The sequence below is a fragment of the Phytophthora infestans genome, genomic scaffold (genome assembly GCF_000142945.1).
Source record: "Phytophthora infestans T30-4 supercont1.19 genomic scaffold, whole genome shotgun sequence".
Taxonomy (NCBI): domain Eukaryota; phylum Oomycota; class Peronosporomycetes; order Peronosporales; family Peronosporaceae; genus Phytophthora; species Phytophthora infestans.
The window spans coordinates 2214669-2235451 of record NW_003303740.1 but is presented as its reverse complement, the minus strand read 5'-3'; the positions used below and the strand labels follow the sequence as shown (position 1 = coordinate 2235451).

Sequence of the window (20783 nt, the reverse complement as noted above, 5' to 3'; positions counted from 1 at the left end):
AGCAGAAACTTACTGTTAAGGACTTAAGCACACCTCAACTGCGAACAACTTGCACATTTTATTTGACATATATCTCCTCTACAACTCAGCACTTTACTCGCAGTCCAGCACAACGCGACTGCGGAGTTGGCCGGCTTTCATGCGCTTAAACACATCCGGCAGGTTCTTGAGCGGCTCCACGGTGTATGTGGTCTTGACGTGACCCTCACGGACCATGTCCAGAGCCTCGATAGCGTCCTGGCGACTAGCAACGTATGACCCGATGATGCGGAACTCTAATGGGATAATCAGACTAACGGGAGCAACGATGGCGGCGCCCGTAGGGACACCGACGGCAACAAGCGTGCCGTGCGGGCGCAGGAACATCAGAGCGTCCTTGTAGGCAGCGGTCGAGTCGGCCACGACAATGGTCGCGTGGCCACCGCGACCACCAGTAGCAGCGCGGACCTTCTCGATCACGTCGCCCTCCTTGAAGTCGATGAAGCTCCTGATGCCGTACGACTCGATCAGCTTACGCTTATCGTCACCCGTATCGATAGCCACCACCTTGTAGCCCATGGCACGGGCGTACTGACAGGCCAAGTGGCCCAGACCGCCACCGGCACCGGGGATCACCACGTACTCACCCGGCGAGCCACTAATCTGCTTTAAGGCCTTGTACACTGTCATACCGGCACACAAGATCGGAGCGGCTGCTGCCAGGTCCAAACCCGACGGAATGGGAGTCACGTGGTCGGCAAACGACACGCACCACTGCTGGAACGAGCCGTGACAAGTCAGGCCGTGCACACCAGCCGAAGCGCAGGTCGTCTCGTGACCCTTACGACAGTCCTCGCAGCCCAGACAGGTGTGTGCAAGCCACTTGATACCGACAGCGTCTCCGATCTTGAGGTTAGTGCGGGTGTGCTCACCAATTGCAGCGATATAACCGGCACCTTCGTGGCCGGCGACCATAGGGAACGGCTTGGGGAGCGGAGGGCCCTCGCCTTCCCAGACGGACAGGTCCGAGTGACACACACCCGTGTAAGCGACGCGGATGAGAACCTCACCCGGTTTGAGATCCTCGGGTTGGACAACCGGCCAGTCCTCATGCACCTGGAGAGGCGCGTTGTCAGCCTCGTACATGATGGCGGTCTGCGTCTTCGGGATGCTGTAGCTGCTCTGTGGCTTCATTGTTGGTATGCGGAGAAGCTGGCAAATTCACGAATAACGCGTACCTTGAGGCATTGCCGACGGAGATCCGTTTCACGGCAGAGACCAACCAAATTGGTTACCAATGGCGCGTGTGGACACCTAAAAGAGACGTTCGGGCTCACGATGACCACTTTGAGTCGAAGTTCGACAAGTGCGCCGCGCAATGTACTGCTTGGATAGGATCCGTGGATGGGCTGAGGTACCGCGCAAGGAAGGGGTCAAGCTGGCACGTTGAACGTCACGCTCAGATGACTTCACGAACTCAAGCCACCATGGGCCATGGTCCATGACATGCGCGCCTTCATTGAACGCCCTTCAAAAACAAGGAAGCAACTGCGTGCGCACCGCGCTGTGCTATTAACCGCAGTAGGCCACGATGGCTTCGATTAGCACTGCGAGATACAAGTATCAGGATCATCGTGCGTAGCGAACAAAACGTACCGCCCCGGTTTTCATGAGTTCAAAATCAAGACACATCGATACTGCTGAGCTGAGACGCATTACCAAGTGTGCTTTACTCTTCGAGTCCTCTCGAGATCGAGTGGTTTTTTCAAGTGGAGTTTTATAGAGTCTTCGCCATGATCGTCGTAATATTGAATGATCCAACAGGGAATGCATTTTTTCTTGAGAGTGAATAGAGGCACTGAGTGAGATCGCACCTAAAAGGACTTTTACGGTACCCAATCGGTAAATTACCTTGATATATTACCAGATATTTCAAAATTTCAAAAATCTGAAATCAGACACCCCCCCTTTAGGTCCCTCCGCAAAACGTTCAGAGCCGCTCATTTGGCTTTTCGCGCGTCTAGGCCTCAAGTCGACCTTGGGTCGTTTTTTGTGTACGTTAAGTTATTGCGCTTGTGTTGGTTGTTATTGTTGCTAAGAGATATTGTAACCGCACAGGAGACGGTCTATGAGTGAAAGCGAACCAGAGGCGCACGTGCCATCCGCCAGCGTGTGGGAGGCCTCACCAATCGACCAGGAATGGCATGAAAACTGGGACGCATTCAACAGCTACATGGGCGAGTATCAGGAGAGGACACACCAGCTCTTTCGACTCCGTAGTTCGACGTCGGTGGCCCGTCGTAACACGGAGATCAGAGCTATCGCTGACAACACATCGGGAGAGACGTCCGATTCACCGCCCTCGCTTATCCCAGATGAATTCAAAACCTATTGGATGAAACTTATCTGCACGCACGGATGGCGTCGAAAAAGTCGCAGTACTGGTCAACGAAAGAGCTACTTCGGCAAATCGACTGAGTGCAAGGCGGATATCAAGGCTGCTGTGACGTGGAACAGAGATAAGCAGAGATTCATGGTGCGCGTTACTGGCTACAGCATCAGCCATAATCATCGCGTCGACCGAGCTGTGTACGAGAACCATTCGTCGGTGCGGCGTGTCGAGGATCCAATGCTACTTGCGTTCGTGGACGTGTTGCAAGCGTCGGGTTCGAAACCCAAGCGGATCATGCAGTTTCTGCGCGAGAAGACGGGTACGTATACATGACTTTCGTCTTGCTTTAGCTTCTATTTCTGATGAATCCGTTTAAAGGTCAGAACGTGACGCTCCGTGACGTCCACAACATGGTTGCCAGAATGAGAGAGAAGCGGCGCGGTTCCAGAACCGTAGAGCAGTGACTAGAATCTCTAATGCGGGAATTTTGTGGACGGCGGGGTAACCGAGCTTCTGTGTTTGTTGATGACAAATCTGTGGCGCAGACAATCACGCTGCAGACGCGCCAGATGCGTCGCTGGCTCAAGGCTTTTCCGGAGGTGCTGTTGATCGACGCGACGCACAACACGAACGACTCGAGGTACAAGCTATTCTCGTTCATGATACATGATGTGTACGGCCATGTAAGTCTACGTGTCTAGAGGTACCTGTTGGTGACTATAGACACGTAATGTACAAGAGTTACCCTCAGATGTACCTGTAGGTACCGAAAGGAACTAATGATTACCGTTTGCGTGCCTAGGGGCCGTATGGTCAGGACAGCATAATGGAAATTGAAAGTGTCGAGTGTCTTACCGAGTCGATCTGATCATTCAGGCTGTTGAAATCCGTCGTGGGAGAAGATTCGGTTCATCGTGATCGACCAAAGATAATGGGTGAGCTGAGTCTTTCGGACGGCGCACCTTCCAAACGTTAAAGTGATTCTCTGTCACTCCATCTCAAGAAATACATCCGGTCGGAGATGTCAAAGAGTGAGTACGGAGGGCCAAGCAGCTTCGACATGGATCAAGTAGAAGACGCAGTGGATATGATGAGAACAGCAACCCACAAGTGAAGATTACACAAGGTATCTCAAGTACCTGTATTTCCTCTTTGGATAACGTTCAGTTACGCTCTACAGACGCGATCCCAGACCCAAAGCACCCGTTTCTCCGTTTTTTTTTGAAGAATTGGGACCAACAGAAGGAGCGTTGGGCTCTCTACGCCCGTTCAGACGTACCGCATCTTGGAAATCACACAAATAACCGGTAAGAATTTATGGAGTTAAGGCTTCTGTATTTAATTTGACGCTAACGTTTGTGTGTTATGCGATAGCTTGGAGGCATCGTGGGGGCATCTTAAGGAAATCCTGAAACCTGAGATGCCTCTTGACGAATGTGTGGATACACTGATATTTCTGCAGGCTGTTGCAGAGATGGAATACAGTAAAAATATGACAGCGGTGGGTTACATGCGATATCAGGGCGCGGATAAAGAGCTGGAGCGACTTTCACAGGAGGTGAGCCCACACACCTACCGTCAGATTGAGCAACAGTACTGGATTGCAAAGGACCGAGCTACCCACTACGAGGTCACCGAAGTGACGCCCAACATGTTCACCGTATCGTGCGGCAGCGACAATAACGCCTATCATGTCGATACGTCGGTAAGTTTTATAGTTGATGCTAGCAATATTTATCTTAATTATTGACTAATTGGCTTTGTATTGGTACGAATGATAGGTATATCGCTGCTCTTGCGTTTTCATGCGTACCACGCTTCTTCCTTGTCGTCACGTCATGTACTGGAGACTGAGCAATGGTAAGAATGTAATTCCGATTCGGCACATTGCCCAGCGATGGAGATTGTCGTGTAAGCTGAATCAACCTGCTGAAGAGGAAGACGCCCCCCAAGATCAGATCGCACGCAAGTCCTTCCAAATCCGTGAGTCGATGATGGTGTCAAGCAAACACAAGGTTCTCAATGGCACCACCAAATTCAGTACGGCTTGTCGACGCGGTACTCAGATCGCTGACATTATGAGCCGTAATGGTACAGCAGTCTTCAATGAGATGCTGGCAGCGTTGGACAAGTTTGAGGAGATCATCAAGGACGGGGTTGCACCGTTCGTGGGTCGCGAAGGTCAATGGATTGACCTACTTTCTCAGTTATCGATTTCTTCGTACGACCTACCTTCTGCTGTCGATGCAAGCGGCACCGCAACATCCGATCAAGAATTGGATCCTGTTTCCCCCAAAATTCTCGAACAAAGTCCTGAATGTGACTATTCTGATGACGTGCCGCAACCACACCCACACCTGTGCGACTCTATGGATACTGAGACTACAACTACAGATGCTGTGCCAGGGAGTATTAATACCGTGACGTCAAATACAACTGGAGTGGCTACAAGTACCACAGGAACACCTCCAGTGGCTTTAGGTACCAGCGGAGTGGCTGCAGGTACCACAGGAGAAGCTGCAGTGGCTACAGGTACTGATGGAGTGCCTACAGGCTCTCAGAAGGGTTCATCTGTACCTACGGTGACTGAGGATACCAATCGCGCAAAGGATGTAGAAACGGCGCCAACAAGCATCCTGTCGAAGCGACAACCCACAAGCTCGGCTAGCGAGAACTCTGACACATCTACACCGGCGACATTCAAGATCAGTAAAAGTGCGAAGAGCCGTGGGCGCCCTAAAGTGCGAAAACAGCAGAAAGTGTCCGGGAAGAAGGAGCGCATGACTCGTGGAAAGGAAAAGGCGACAAAATTAGTTCAAGGAAATTGGTGCCTGTGCCGAGCCTAAATAATCTCGTCAAACTTCTGGATAGGGACTACAGCTACATTGATATCAAGTCGTCGACGCAGTCGCTCTCGGAACGATCGGTCCCACAATCTAAGAAGGCTATTGCTGGAATTTTCACATCCGAGGAGAGCGAAAAGGACATTCGCTACATTTTCCCGCAGTGGTTTGTGACGAAAGCACAGAGTGCTATTCAGCAGTTTCGGAAAGCCGTACCTGTGGTCTGTGGCGAAGATGACGTAGGAGTACGAGTACCTCGCTTTGGTATCTATCAACTAGGGGATATCAACGCGATGGATCGCTGGCACCGTGCCTTGAAGTGCATTACGGACGTGGAAGATACTGTGGTTTGGGCTGTCAATACCAGCAACAAACGGTTGTCATTGCCAGATGAACTTTTGGACGGCGTGAGTGATGACATCGGTATGCGTGAGCATAAAATCGAGACATTATTATTGCGCGGAGGACCGCGTACACCGTTTGGTTCTCTATCGTCACTCTCGCTACTCACGTTACGTGGAAATAAATGGTTAGATGATGCATGCATGGCTCAAGGGCTGGTACTACTCCAAAAGGAAAACACCAAAGTGGGAATTATCGATCCGATATTTCATCGGCTACACGACCGAGAAGATAAACTACGCGTTATACGCAGTGGCACTCCTTTTGATTCCGCCAATCAGCTGGTATTGATGGGGTTACACGTGGATAACAATCACTGGTGTGGGATTGTGTTTTATTTTCGCCCTGAAACCAGATCAGTCACGATATTCGACCCATTGCAAGCTACGAAGACCAATTATTACGGCATGTGCGATGGTTTACTAAAGGATCTATTCGGAGAATTGCGTGCCAACATGAGGCTCAAGAAGGAAACCAAGCCACGCCAGCCAGATGGAGCCAATTGCGGCGTCATGGTACTCCTCTTCTTTGAGTGCTACATTCGTGGTATTTCTATGCCCAACAAGCCAGGCCCCGCAATGTTGCGCTTTATGCGGCTGCGCTATCTACTGAAGTGTATACCGTAGCGCTCTTGCAGATGATAGCACTATGTTTACCTTTCAGTACAAAACACAATTCGTTGATATCTCACGTGTCCAGTATCATTTACAGGAATAAACTGGTAAGACGAGTTAATGACAGCTCATCAGGGTAGTCGTTTGCTCTTTGAGATAAGTAAGAGCACTATAACTCATCGGTGGCATTTCTTCAAATTGGAAATTCCATAGTACAAGTGACGCTCGAAGCTCTTATACAAGCGGCCTAAAATCTCCCTCATAGGCGCTTCGTAAAATGGTTTGGAAGCCAATGTCCAAAAACTCACTAAGTTATCTGTACATCGATCAACATTCACAATGTGTTTTATAAACTGTGCAACCTTCGCGTAACACCTTGTATTTCAATCCACCACCACCACTCATCGCAATCTCTAAATTTGAGGAAAGTTTTGAAATGTATTCTTTTATATTACCCCCCTTTTCTGAAATCGGTACCTCTTGCACCAAATAAAGTGCCTTAAGGCACGCCGGTGCCTATGGTGCCGCTCAGTGGGTAACACGACGCCCCGATTATATACATTCCATTCAGTGCCTGCAACAACGGTCTTTTTTCCTTACCTTTTGTGCGCAAAACTTATACCGGTATGAAACGATAATCCCGAGATGAGGTGGTCGTGCATCGGTATGATGATGTAATGACAGCAGAATAGTCAACATAACTCGCCGGTACCGAATAACCTTAGTTATGAATTACTCTTTACACTTCAATGTGGCCAATCAGAAGCCGCCAAACGCTGAGTGGGAAAGGAAGCCGTGCATCCTTAGTTATCAATTACACGGCTTGACAACCAGTAATTTGCGTACATTATCTAGTACTGGTCTCACTTCTCAAAGCCGCAGATGAGTCCAACGCAACGTAAACGCCCAAAGTGGAGGCCTCGCCTACCTGGTGGCAAGGGCCGCCAAGCACCAACGAACACCATTACGGCGTACACTGCTTCTCACAAGCTGAGGGTACTAGAGTATCTAGACAAGAACGGTAGTATTGCGTCCGCAATTCACACGTTCTACCCTGATTTACCAGCTAGCAAATTTAATTGCCGCCGTATCCTCATTTATTCATGGCGTCGATCCCTTTGATGATCTTTTTCGTACTTGCTCAAATTTAAATAGACTGTTTGTTCGAAGATACCGATAGCCGGGACACGCAATTTCTGGTCTCTGCACTGCAGATTGGGTGTAATGCATAACTAAGGTAATTCGGTATGTCCCAATATGTCTGCATCTGCAGAGGCTCTGGCATTCTATTGCAGAGTCTGCAGCATGTTTAGTTTACACTTGTATTACTGTCACTATGAATCCATCGAGCACCAGCCATCGCGAGCAGCACCTAATGGATAGCGTTCGGACTCCGAACTTCGGCAAGCGATTCGCTTGATACTTTGGACCTTTAATATGTACCCACGTACTTGGGTGGACCATTCCGGAAAGAAAAAAAAGAACCCACAATTATCGCATTATTAATATCCAAATATTGAAAAGCACAGGTCCTTCTTTTGCTGATGAACCCTTCGTTAGTCATAGCGCTGGGAAACCAACTTTTTACTCAGGTACATTTACAGCCTTGCTCACCAATGCTCAGCGCTTTGCAAATTTGCCAGCATCATGCTAGCCACCCCAACCTATTACAACAACAGCTAGCCGAGTGGGCCCATTCAACTTTGTCGCTGCAACAGCGCCATCAAGAAGCAATATCTAAGCTATTGAAACGTAAGAAGGCCTCGATATTTGTTAAATGTTCGAGACACACCGGTTTACTCGATTACTATGCGTATGAATACAGTGAGCCACAAGAGGAAGTCCCCATGACCGATGAGCTAGCAGCAATGCTGTCGCACCTACATGCGTCCGATCCGATGTCGGTAACGGAACTGTCGAATCCACCAGAAGAGAACGTGTACGACAGCTCCCTTGATTGAGAGTTCTGCGGAGTCCAGGTGGAGGACGTTCCCGCAAGTAATATCTCGATGAATGCCTCCGAGAATACTGAAGGCGATGATTATGTAGAGCTCAATTCTGCGCATAGTAAGGAACACCTTAAAGTGGACAGTTAAGCTGCTTATTCAAACAGATTCAGCGGGCGAAGTGAGCAGGGGCTTAGAGCGATGCAGAGTAATACAGAGAGAGCTGCAAGATGGGTGCAAGCAGCAAGTGTCCTTGCTTGCCTCCTTTGGACGTGCTGCACAATAGTGACTCTCCCATAGTTAAGCACCTCAGAAGAGTCATTTTTGGAGATTTTGTATCCCATATTCCGAGGGAAAGGGGATATGTATTTTTATCTTAGGCCTTCACAACAAGAAGATGACTTCTGGAACCGATTTGTTATTCTTGTAGTAGGGTATTCCATGAGCAGGGATTGCTACTAAGGGGGTCATCTGTAAAAGATTTTGCTCTAAGACGCAAATCTAAATAAAAATGTTTTTTTTATTACTATGTTTTCTAAGAGGTTATAATAAAAGATGTGACACTGGGGGATTACGCCTCGGTTACATTCAGCACGGATCTCACTTCAGTTTTAGCCTGCACTTGGTCAAGACAGCATTGCAAAAATGGCCAAGGCGGAGGACAACAGCGAGCAGAATATGGCTGGAGTAAGAGCCCCCTCAGAGCCTTCCACTGTAACCCCCAGCAGCAGCAAGGACGAAAAAGCCACGACAGCGTCAACGACGGCGAAGCAGTTGAGTCCGTTGGCGTCGGAGATTCTGGTGTTACGCGAACTGGAGCTGGCGCCCGTCGCGATTTACCCACAGCAAGTGTCACGCGCCACGGAGATCCGCCTGTTCCTCTCGTGCATTGAATTCATTGCTATCCACGATGTAATAGAGCGCGAGGAGGGAACCATCTACTTTGTGCTGGACGTGTACCGCTACCGCCAGCAAAAGGGTTTACCGTCAACGCGAAGCAGCCGTCGCAAGCTGTCAGCGGGACAGCTGGACCCGCACAAATGGCTGGCAGACCGCGAGCCGGAGGACAGGGCCCCGGACTACCAGATCGAGCAGCGATATTCAAACTTTGCGAGACTTCGCTCGAACGTGGCGCATATCGCGCGTAAGCACCACCCCAAGCGTAAGGCATGCGCGTACTGCTCAAGTCTGCTGGATTTCCTGCACGTGACACCGTGCAAACCTAGCCTCAAAGTCAAGTTCACGACCACCACGGAGGAGCGGAAGTTCATTCTGAGCTCCTTCATTAACGAGCTGGTTTACATGGCGCGGGATGGCTACACGTGCTGTCCGAGGTCTCTGCATGGCTATCACATTATCCCGGCGCTGGTCAAGCGCTTCCTATCGGAACAGACTGGCGAGTCGTTCTTCTCGTGAGAAAGGGCCAGTGGCTTTGCTGACGCATGACATAAGCGGTGTGGCTTATAAAGGAGCCGCTAACAAGTTTTGATATTTAACAGATGAACATTGTTTGATGATTGTTTTTGCTTTGATCACCTCCATTATGTACCCACGATCGTGCAAGCCCTGTGTCCGGGTCACACAAGTACCGGTACCTTGTGTCTCATTTCACTGAAGCGGTTTACCGGTATTGAGGATATGAAACTTTTGGACCGACAGCTGTATTGGTACCGGTAGCTTAAGTCGACCAATACAATTTCCATTACGAAGTATAAAAGTATTTTGAAGATGATGTTAATATCAGTATTTTCAATGCCGCCGTTTGATTGGCTATAGGCCGCAGCTATTCGAAGCACTTGACGTTTCCATGTGCACTGCTGGATTTCACTGATCGACCGATGGCCATCCCTGGCGCTGATGGCAGCCGCAAACGCGCGGCACCCCGCTCCCCGCGCAATAGCAGCTACGGCACGGGTGTGTTCTGCGAGTCTAAGCGTTCATCCGAAGAAGATGCGGCGACTGAGGACCCAGAGGATGAAGCTAAAGACAGTGATGTGTTCCTGCGGAGAGGAGCACGTCAGCTGCAGACTCAAACGCTACGTCTGCGCCGCAACGTTGCATGTGCCTTCGTGGTGGGCGTGGGCATCATCGCACTGTTGCTGGTTTCCTATGTGCACAAGGAGCGAAGTCAGAGTCTGCGCGCGGCCGCTGGACCCGCCTCTACTCGACTGGAGCTGCTGAACCAGGTGCTGCAACAACTACCCGAGCTACCGGCGCTCGAGACGAGAATGTCAATCAACGGAGAGCTCAATACAACCATAACAGTAGCTGAGAAGCTCGTGGACAACGGTCCTATCGCCTTCTACACCCGCGCGTATGAGGACAGCGTCCCTGGTCCAATGCTCGTCTTGAAACCAGGCGACGTACTGAACATCCACCTGGTCAACAACTTGGGCCCTAACGTGGCTGGAGAGTGGACAGCTAACACAATGCACGAGCCCAATAACACCAACCTGCACTTCCACGGGATGCACGTGGACCCCACAGGAACAGAAGACAACGTGTTCCGAATTGTGGCTCCTGGAGAGAGCGCAGACACGCATCTGCACGTGCCACTAAACCATCCGAGAGGCCTTTTCCACTACCACCCACACTTCCACGGCTCCGTATTCTTACAAATGGGAGGTGGGATGGTGGGTCCTATTGTCGTGGAAGATGACCCGGCGACTGTGCCGGCAGAGTACGCAGCAATCAAGCAGCGACATGTCATGGTGCTTCAGGAATTCAAGTTCACTGGAGGCATAATGACGTCGATGGTGGAAGCAGCCAAGGCGTCGCGCAGTACTCTGGACATGCAGGTCATGTACACGGGCAAGACCAAGCTGGACGCACAGGTTCGCAAACTCTACCCGGACGTTCAGGAGACTGAACGCCCCATTAGAAACGCCAAGCTATCGAAAGAACTACTGCAAGAAACAGACTCGTCGAAGGAGAAACCTCAGATCCCTCCCATTGCCCAGTATTTCTCCGTCAATGGCGAGTATCTGCCGAAGATTCAAGTGCGTCCACACGAGAACGTCCTTCTCCGAATGTTGCATGCTGGTGGCACCGCCTCATTGGAAGTGCAAGTGCCCGGCTGCTCTATTATGCTGGCAGCCAGTGACGGTCTTTACATGGCAAAGCCCCGTCCAATGGAGACCGTGATCCTTTTGCCTGGTGCTCGCGTCGACGTTGTGTTAAACTGCGAACCGGCAACGGAAGTTGGTCCTGAGATACTGCGCCCGATTCAATCTGTCAAGGACCCCAAACTACACGGATTTATGGGCAACCACTCGGATCTCTACTCTGGAGTCCTGGCTTTCATCCACGTCCAGGGCGAGTCACTCGACGAGCCTCTTGTCACTGCTGTACCTCCGCCTTCAGAGCTCTATGGACCTGCTAAGAGTCTACTTGAACTCTCCGCAGTAGACCGTGCCGGGATGGATCCGCTACCGTTTGAGTTCGAATTCACTATGGGCGATCCGGAGATGAAGGACGGGTTCTTCTACAAACCATACTACATCAACCACGCGCTTTTCGACGGCACCAGCATCCGAACTATGCCTCTCGGTCGGGTACAGGAGTGGGTCATCATCAACCGGAGAGATGAAAGCGGCGCAGTGACTCTCAAGAACCATCCGTTTCACTTGCATACGAACGCTTTCCAGATTGTGGACATGAGTCACGGCCACGGCATCGACTACGAGATCGGCGACTGGCGCGACGTCATCTCCGTCCCCACTCCGGGTAACGTGACAATCCGGTTCCGTCCGGAAGATTATACCGGTATTGTGGCGGCACATTGTCACATCCTCGGTCACTCTGATGCCGGTATGATTGCCGGTGTGGAAATGGTCTCGGGTGACTAAAAAAAAGCACACGCAAAAAAGGTAATTTGAGATTGAGAATGTATAAAAAAGAGTTTTTGAGTTTCTCTACGCTACTTCGCGTTGAGTTCGTGTTGGATCTCTTCCACCGTCTTGCCTCTCGTCTCGGGCACATATTTGAGTGAGAATACCAGTGCCAAGACCAGCAGAACTGCAAACGGCACGAAGATAAAGTCGTCCAGAGCTGCCTGCATCGTAGGGAAGAAGATACCGATGAGGAACAGTCCAAACCAGTTGACCATCGTGGCGATCGCAGTCGCCGTCGTCCGCGACTTTGCAGGGAACATCTCAGCTGCAATGAGCCACGGGATGGGCCCCAGTCCGATCTCAAAGAACCACACGAAGCTCATGACGCCGCCCACACTGAAGAGGCTCCCGAACGGCAGCAAATCCATCAATCCCACCGTCAAAATCCCACTCGACACGAGCATTCCCACAATGGACCAGAGCAGGAGCGGACGACGTCCAGCCGAGTCCATCAGCATCAGTGCAACGACTGTAGCCAGCACGTTCACAATGTAAACCAGCGTGATACCGACCAGAGGGTTCTCCAGCCCCGCGTTCTTGAAGAACGAGCTGGCGTAGAACATGACAGCGTTGATGCCACTCAACTGCTGGGCGCACTGCAACACCACAGCAACCAGGAGAGGGACGCGGATCTTCTTGTCGCGTAAAACGTCGCCAACGCCCTGGACGTCGCCAGATTCGCTGAAACTGGCAGCAGAAATGTTGTCCAGCTCGTCAAACACGTCGTCGGTTTGGCGGAGACGACGCAGCGTGTGCTCCGCTTCTTTCTCCTCGCCATGATTCAGCAGCCAGCGTGGACTTTCACTTAGTAGCGGCGTTAGAGCGATCTGAAGAGCGCCGAGGATGCCAGCGAACCCGAACATGAGACGCCAGCCTGGCTGGGCGAGGCTTTGGCTCTCTCCAGCAAAGCCGAACGCCAGGATGTCAGTTGCCAGAATGCCGATGACCATTGCCAATTGGTACGTTGTGCCCAACGCTCCACGGAGATTGGGCGGCGCCAGTTCTCCGAGATACAGCGGGACGACGACCGTGGCGGTTCCCGACGCGATACCGACGAGAAACCGACCGAGTACGAGCATGTACATGTTGAATGAGAAGGCCATGACAGCGCCAGATACAAGAAAGAGACAGGAATTGGCGAGCATCGTCTTCCTACGACCGAGTTGGCCGCTCATTTGACCTCCCGCGAAGGACCCGATGGGTCCACCCACAGCGAAGCTCGAGACACACAGAGCCCACATCATGTCCGAGTGGCCGGGGAACACCACCGCAGCGTTCATGGCGCCCGTCACAGCCGTGTTGTAGCCATACTGGAAGGCGTTGATGACCGCTACCATGCATGAAACCAGCAACGAATACGTGTAGCCAGGCTCCTCTTCCTCCTCCTCGAGCAACGGCTTCTGCTCTCCATGCTGGTTCAGGAAATATTAGTTTTTGTTATTGAATGCTATTTTAAAAAAATAAAAAGATCTTTACCTTCTGGATGAGGCGAGATAGATTCGCCCATGAGCTGCGTGGACGAAGCTGCGGGAACTCCCGTTCGCTACGGAAAGAGCGACGACGCATTCCGGGAAGAACGCGGAAGGGAAGCTCCTGGTACAGACGCTTTTGCTCCTCGACTGCAGAGGTTTGAGGTTATTAGAGAGAGGGGGGGGGGGGCAAGGAGTTAAGGACTCAGACTCACACGCACCGTAGTATTTGAGGTCGTGCACGGTGCTGGCTCGGTCCTTGAGGCCACCAGCCATCTTCATGTTCTCCCAGCTCCCCTTCGACCCCAGCTCCAGGGCGCTAACCGACGCGGCCGAAGTCAGCCCCGGCATGGCCAAGATTCGAAGAAGATCTTTCGACGAGACTCGTGCAAAATCCAAAGTGAGGGCGAGAAGCACGAAGTGGATCGACTAACGCTGGCGACCGCACACTGGACGACGGCTCAGCCTGAGAAGCAGCCAGCATCAAAGATTTTGCAGCTCACACGTCGCAGATTTTGCTACGAAACGCTCTATTTGAAGGAAAATGACTGGTAGAAGACGTCCTACAACCACCAGCGAATCAAAGCCGCTCAAAAGCGGTACTATCTTCGACATGCCACTGACGCCGCGTCAGTGACGCGTGGAGATCCATCTCAAACGCGCCATTGCCTCGTCTCCTTTTTGGGTTTTGTGGAAAGATCTGGACGAGAATTCGGGCCAGATCGGTAGATTTCCCCGCCAAATATTATACTTCGAAGTAAAAAGCTCACAAAATGCATCATGTTTTTTTTTCTATTTACATGCCCTCACCGCGCCATCGAGTCTGCAGATGATTGCAGGTTGTACACGCCGTGGAGCATTCGTGAACTTGATCCGCTAAACTGCCTTGACAAGCCTCGTTGAAGGCTCGGTTGTCGTCCGATACGGTTCTCTGCGAATGTCGGGACTCCCGGTAGACCTTGCAGTCGGGGTACTTGCACTCACGTAGTCACTCGGACCTGGCTCTGGCGCCAGACTGGACCGGGCAAGAAGCGGTAAATGACGGCGGTTCGAGCGCGCGTCTCCTTCTTGTCTGTCCATATCGTCGAACGAAGTCATAGTCCGCTGAAAACTAGGAAAGCAACCGTCTTCAATGCAATACTCTTGCTGCAGCAGAGTCACTAACTGAACCAATTGCGCATACTCGACACCAGTTCCTCGAAGCTCGAACAGCAGCTTCACCACACTGTTCAGTCGGAATCGCGTCAATTGGAACCCGAAGGAGGCCAATACTGTGCGTAGTTTATCGACGTCAATATAACCTGTCCTGTGTAGATCGTTTGACTGTAATGCTTTATCCAAGTCAGCGATCGAGCACCCACTCACCTTCAAACCCTGAAGCAGCGAAGTGGCGAACTCGGATCGTAGCTCCACGATCTCACTGAAGTGGCCCACAACTTCTCCCAGTGTACTGGCGTCAATGCGAAGGATGCTCGAGATGAGTACAGCACCCATGACTAGTAGCGCTACGAAGAACCCGTTCAGGATGGTCAGGAACATGACCACGACATGCCACGCTTTCCTTGAATAAAACGGTAGGCGGATCTCCGGCGTTCCAGGCACCACGCCAGTTTGTCGAGGTGCTGAGCGCTTCCTACAACACATGACACGGAAGACGTTCCGGAAGAAAGTAGAGTTGAAATCCCGCGTCGCCCTTGAGAAGACCTCGGCGATGTGCCTTTCGTTCATGCTCGATCTCTTCGTGTTGAGCGTGGATTCGGTTCATCATGTCTAGCGCACGCTCTGCAGCTTCGTCGTGCCAGGCATTGGCCTCATCATCGGCGACAGTCCGGAGGCTTTCGGTTAGAACGCCGTTGTCTTTGCTGAATCCGGCAATGGATAACAACCGATGCCCACAGAAACGGAAGTAAAACATCACTAAGATGTGGAAGAACACTAAGACCCACGCGAACGCCAACAGCGTTTCAATAAGCTCGTAGCGCACGTCCACGTCATAGTCTTCGAGGATCTGGACGACTGCGGCGAACGCCCACGCCATCCCAAGCAGCAGCAACCACATGGACGGCTCGACTTCAATCATGTGCACAATGTTGTTCGCCTGTGCACGTCGCAGATATTTGGAGAAAGGGAAGAGTTGAGGAAGACCGAAGCGACGAAGGAAGAGATGCCGTAGTAAGCGATGCGTCACGACTTCCTTCTTAAACAAACTGTTTGTAGAGGGTTTGTCCAAGGCATCGACTAAGTCTTGCGTCGTAATGAGCTCAGCTCGATCTGCTCGCTTGTTATAGCCTCGCAGAAGCAGCAACACGTTGATGGCTTGAAGGACGAGCGTTATTGCCAGGATAAAGATGATGAGGTCCGACACCTGGAGCGCCAACATGATGCTGCTGTAACCGTCGATACCGCCCACCTTGGTCAGTATCTTGATGACGAAGCTGATTAGACCAAGGATCATCAACTCGCGATACACTTTCTGGAGCATGTGCTGGTACTTGTTATTGTGCGCCAGTAGGTGGTGCTCCAAGTGATGCAGTGCGGCCTCGAATATCACCAAGAAGATCGCCAACGCGCTCAAGACGATTACGACTTGGTACAGCTCGACGTCCTCGCCTACTTGGAAAACCGACCCGCCTGCCATCTTGATATCAAGGCTGCAAGAGCAAAAGCGAAAATGAAAGCAGGGAGTCCAGTCTGCATAACATGTGCTCGAGTTTATTACTTATGTTGTGGTCTCCAATCATGCGTAATACACGAGCGTTGATTTTTAAGAATAATAACCGGTTTCTAATCTACCGGTACTTCGGGATATACCGTATTTGAGATCTCCTACTTCAGAGTGATCTCCTAATTCAGACTGCCCTCCAACCAATCACATATCGAGAATGGAACAGCGCACAAGTCTAGATCTCCTTATTTAGAGTACTGTACAAAAAACATGCTAAACTGTACCAACACGTTTGCGTGCCAGCCGGCTGATATTTCGTGGAACAAGCCATTAAAAGACAAAATGCGGAAAAATTGGGTGGAGAACATGTTGAAACAACTACGCGCTTCAACTTAGACGCTTCCGTTTAAGATAAAAGCACCTACACGGCAGCAATTAATAGGTTGGACGAAGAATTCGTGGAATGCGTTGTCTCGCAAAACGGTTAGAAGCGGATTTGAGAAAGCAAAAATGGAATCCATTGAGCCTACTGAAAACTTAGAGGCTGGAACGGAGCTTTCCGACAGTGAACCTGATTGGGAGCTGCTACGACGGCTGCTGGAAGAAGTGCCCGTAGTGCGCCATGCTGTGGATACGCGTCACGACATAGAAAACTTCGTAGTTACTTGATAACTAAATTGTTTTGTTTAAATAAAACGTGATAGAGATGCGTCGGTACGTGTACAGATCTTGTGTATTTTGCAACAATACAACTTCAAAAATATTGGGTCTGAAGTAGGAGATCTCAAATACGGTAAACTACTTGAAGTGTTACTGAACGAAAATAAAGAAGCAAGTTTTCCCGATGTTGTATTGAACAGCTAAAAAACATTTTATTGCTTCAGCTCAAAACATTCAAACATTTTCAATCGGAAACTCACTTTTATCCATGTGGTAGACTGTTGCTTCTCAAAAATTAACATTTCAGGTTACTGCTGCACCGATGAGGTGATGTCCGGCGAGTGGGGGGATGTCAGAGAGAGTTGCAGATTGTACACGCCATGGAGTACTCGTGAACTTGATGGAGCGAACTGCCTTGATACGCTGCGTCGACGAATCGATTGCCGAGCGAAATTTTCATCTGACCGAATCGGACCTCCAGACTGATGCCGCAGTCGTCCAAGTGGTGGCGTGGTTGCGCTCGTAAAGACAAAATCACTTGGACCGGGTTCTTGTGGAAGACTTGTCTGGGCAAGAAGGGGCAACTGACGGCGTCGATCCGTCTCGTCGAATACGGTCATAGCTCGCTGATGACTAGGACGCAGATCTTGGAAACTTTCCTCGGCGCAATACTCCTGCTGAATCAGAGTCACTAGCTGAACCAATTGCGCATACTCGACGCTAGTTCCTTGGAGCTCAAACAGCAGCTTCACGACGCTGTTAAGTCGGAATCGAGCTAAGTGGAACCCGAATGACGCCAATACCGTGCGCAGCTTGTCAACATCAATGAAACCAGAGCTATGCAAGTCGTGCGACTGCAGTGCTTTGTCCAAGTCTGCGATCGAGTGTCCACTTCTCTTCAAACACTGCAGCAGAGAAGACGCAAACTCCGATCGTAGCTCTACCGTTTCACTGAAGTGTCCGACAACTTCTCCGAGTGTGCTGGCATCAATGTGAAGGATGCTACAGATCAAGACGAAGTCGCGGAATATGGACTTAAGGAAGATCGGACTGTTGAGGACCAACGGGACCGGAATCAAAATGACAGGAAAAATACCAACTTGGTGGTAGATCTCGTCAAAGCAGTAAACTGCGCCCATGACTAGTAGCGCAACAAAGAACCCGTTCAGAATCATCATGAACATGACAGCGACATGCCATGCTTTCCTCGAAAACAATGGCAGGTGGATGTCTGGGGACCCCGGCATCACTCCCGTTTGTCGAGGCTCTGGATGTTTCTTGCTGCTAAGAGCACGCGAGACGTGTCGAAAGCAAGTAGCAACGAGTTGAAATCCTACGTCGTCCTTAAGTATTCCTCGGCGACGTGCCCTCCGTTCGTGTTCCATCTCTTCATGCTGCTCGTGGGTTCGAATCATCGCATCTAACGCACTCTCTGCAGCTTCATTTTGCCAGGCGTTAGCCTCTTCATTGGCAATTTTGCTGAGGTTTACGGCAAGAACGGACTTGTCTTTGCTGGATCCGGCAACTGATAACAGTCGACGCAAACAGAAGCGGAAGTACAGCATCACAAAGATGTGAAAGACCACCAAAGCCCATGCGAATGCCATCAGCGTTTCTATGAGCTCGTAGCGCATTTCCACCTCAAAGTCTCCGAGGATTTGCTCGACAGCAGAGAACGCCTATGCTATCCCAAGCAGTAGAAACCACATCGACGGTTCAACTTTTATCATGTGCACGATGTTGGTTGCTTGGGCGCGTCGAAGATACTTCGAGAACGTGAAAAGCTGCGGAAGACCAAATCGACGAAGAAAGAGATGCCGTAGTAAGCGATGCTCTACGACGTCCTTCTTGAACAAATTGGCATGCGCTTTTCTGCCTCCTTCTTTTGAGGAATTCATGGCATCGACCAAGTCTTGGGTCGTGATGAGCTCAGCTCGATCCGATCGCTTGTTGTAGCCACGCAGAAGTAGCAGCACATTGACGGCTTGGAGGACGAGCGTGATTGTAGGATGAAGATGGTGAGGTCAGCCACTTGGAATGCTAGCATGGTGCCGCTGTAGCCGTCGATTCCTCCCACTTCGGTCAGAATCTTAATGATGAAGCTGAGAAGTCCTAGGATCATCAATTCACGGTACACCTTCTTCACCATGTGCTGGTATTTGTCGTTATGGGCCAGGACGTGGTGCTCTAAGTGATGCAGTGCAGCCTCAAAAATCAGCAAACAGATCGCCAACGCGTTCAAAACCACCACGACTTGGTACAATGCGACGTCTTCACCGACGTGAAAAACAGATCCGCCGGCCATCTTTAGCTAGGATGTAAAAGCGAAAGTGCAGAGTCCTTCTTTCCACCCCCAACGTTTATGACCATTTCGATGTTCTCGGGTCTTACGTAATACGCAGTGGATATGAGCGATCTTTCAATACAGGAGCCTTAAATAAAATTAACAATTCTTTCGGTCAGCACAAGTGTCATTATGGTTTACGTTTACCGCACGTCAACTGATGATCACCATCAACAAAGTTTCCAGACAGCTTTAACAACGGCCTTAGATGGTCTTTGCCAGTGCTCAATGTCAAGAAATTAGCAAGCTAATACGCAGTTTATTACACAATTAATTGTAGGAGTCAAATAATATTTATATTTCAGCACTATTACGAAACTGAGCCTATTTTTATTAATAATAGGTTTGACGATTGCAGGAGACCTCCATGCTCATCCCTGCTGCCACTCCAAAGTTCATCATATCACGTGTTTCGAATATGTGTGTGGCGACAGCCTCAACATCAAATGGCATTGGTAGCAATCATCGGCAGCTGTACATTCGGGCCACCGACCAGGCATTACCTTGCTCATCACATCAGTCTTTGAGAGCTTTGAGAGGACCAAAGTTTAATTCACCATGTCGGACAAGTCGCTCATTCTCCATTTTGAGTCATGACCAACACGTTCCATCAAACAATCTCGCGAAGTCTCATGATCAAGTTGCTCGGTCGACCGTCCGAAAAAGCTTTACCACGGAAATTGGAATCGGCACCTTTTGCAGCTTCGCTCCAGTCAGCATTGCCACTCGATGAAATGCTCCAACGTCGTTTGCAATTGCAACGAATTGTCGACGTTTCCGTGCTGGGCTCCACGAGGGGCAAGAAAAACCACCTTGTCATCACGATGAAGGTGTCTCTTAAGCCGGACGCGCCACATGAGCAGCTCGTCAGTGGCACACGAGATCACGATAACGTTCCGCAACGTGAACCAGCTAAGCAAATTGCTGGCGTTTTGCGTCGATGAGTCGGCCAGAGGATGTGACGACAAGTGCGCGTTCTGCTTAAGTCTCCGAACGTACCTGAGCAACCATTGGGCAAGAGGTCCGCTGGTGACTGTCATCAATACGGGTGAGACTGTTCTTCGCAAACCCTCGCTAGCCATGCATCTCGCCCGGTTGGTGGCGTTCGCGACAGGGACGAGTATGGCGGTGGCTGCGGTTGCAAAGGATACCGCTGGGGTGCAACTTGTACCGCAGCTTTCGCCTCTTAGGCAACAAGGGAAACACAAGGATGAGGTGGCTTGTGTGGCACGAAATGCAGTGGCGGCTGTAGTTTACGACTTCCTTGGGATATTTGACCAGACTTCGACGGAACCAAGCAGCACAACGAAGGAGCTTTAAGCGATTGTCCGATATTGATAACTTTCACGTCAAAAATGAGTTTATTTCACATTGTTGTTGCAGTCGTAAATCACATTCGACGCTACGTAGAGATCTCATTCGTCGTCACACGCTTGTTGCCTCACTGAGTTTTGTGATATTAGGAGTTTCATGGACTTGCACCAACGACAGATACGCAACAGAAAATACGTTTGGTTATTACCAGTACAATACCTACACCATCGACGCGTCTTTCGCGGCCGACTCTTCTTGAAAC

At 50.4% G+C, this 20783-nt stretch overlaps 5 protein-coding genes across 5 annotated transcripts; 2 read left to right on the top strand and 3 right to left on the bottom strand.

Moving 5' to 3' along the window:
* Window positions 1–93: 93 nt before the first annotated feature.
* PITG_11293 (alcohol dehydrogenase, putative) lies at window positions 94–1173 on the bottom strand (the record flags this gene model as incomplete). The annotated part of the gene is made up of 1 exon (XM_002902005.1): window positions 94–1173. The coding sequence occupies one exon, from the start codon at window positions 1171–1173 to the stop codon at window positions 94–96; it is 1080 nt and encodes a 359-aa protein (XP_002902051.1).
* Window positions 1174–8790: 7617 nt separating this feature from the next.
* On the top strand, window positions 8791–9592 carry PITG_11292 (uncharacterized protein; the record flags this gene model as incomplete). The annotated part of the gene is made up of 1 exon (XM_002902004.1): window positions 8791–9592. The coding sequence occupies one exon, from the start codon at window positions 8822–8824 to the stop codon at window positions 9590–9592; it is 771 nt and encodes a 256-aa protein (XP_002902050.1).
* A 422-nt stretch (window positions 9593–10014) lies between these two features.
* On the top strand, window positions 10015–12024 carry PITG_11291 (uncharacterized protein; the record flags this gene model as incomplete). The annotated part of the gene is made up of 1 exon (XM_002902003.1): window positions 10015–12024. One exon carries the CDS (start codon window positions 10015–10017, stop codon window positions 12022–12024), a length of 2010 nt encoding a protein of 669 aa, XP_002902049.1.
* Window positions 12025–12095: 71 nt separating this feature from the next.
* PITG_11290 (solute carrier family, facilitated glucose transporter, putative) lies at window positions 12096–13820 on the bottom strand (the record flags this gene model as incomplete). The annotated part of the gene is made up of 3 exons (XM_002902002.1): window positions 12096–13481; window positions 13546–13688; window positions 13760–13820. The coding sequence occupies 3 exons, from the start codon at window positions 13818–13820 to the stop codon at window positions 12096–12098; spliced, it is 1590 nt and encodes a 529-aa protein (XP_002902048.1).
* Window positions 13821–17397: 3577 nt separating this feature from the next.
* PITG_11289 (uncharacterized protein) lies at window positions 17398–19168 on the bottom strand (the record flags this gene model as incomplete). Its single annotated transcript, XM_002902001.1, has 5 exons — window positions 17398–17429; window positions 17519–18542; window positions 18585–18730; window positions 18771–18775; window positions 18846–19168. The coding sequence occupies 5 exons, from the start codon at window positions 19166–19168 to the stop codon at window positions 17398–17400; spliced, it is 1530 nt and encodes a 509-aa protein (XP_002902047.1).
* Between the last annotated feature and the right edge of the window lie 1615 nt (window positions 19169–20783).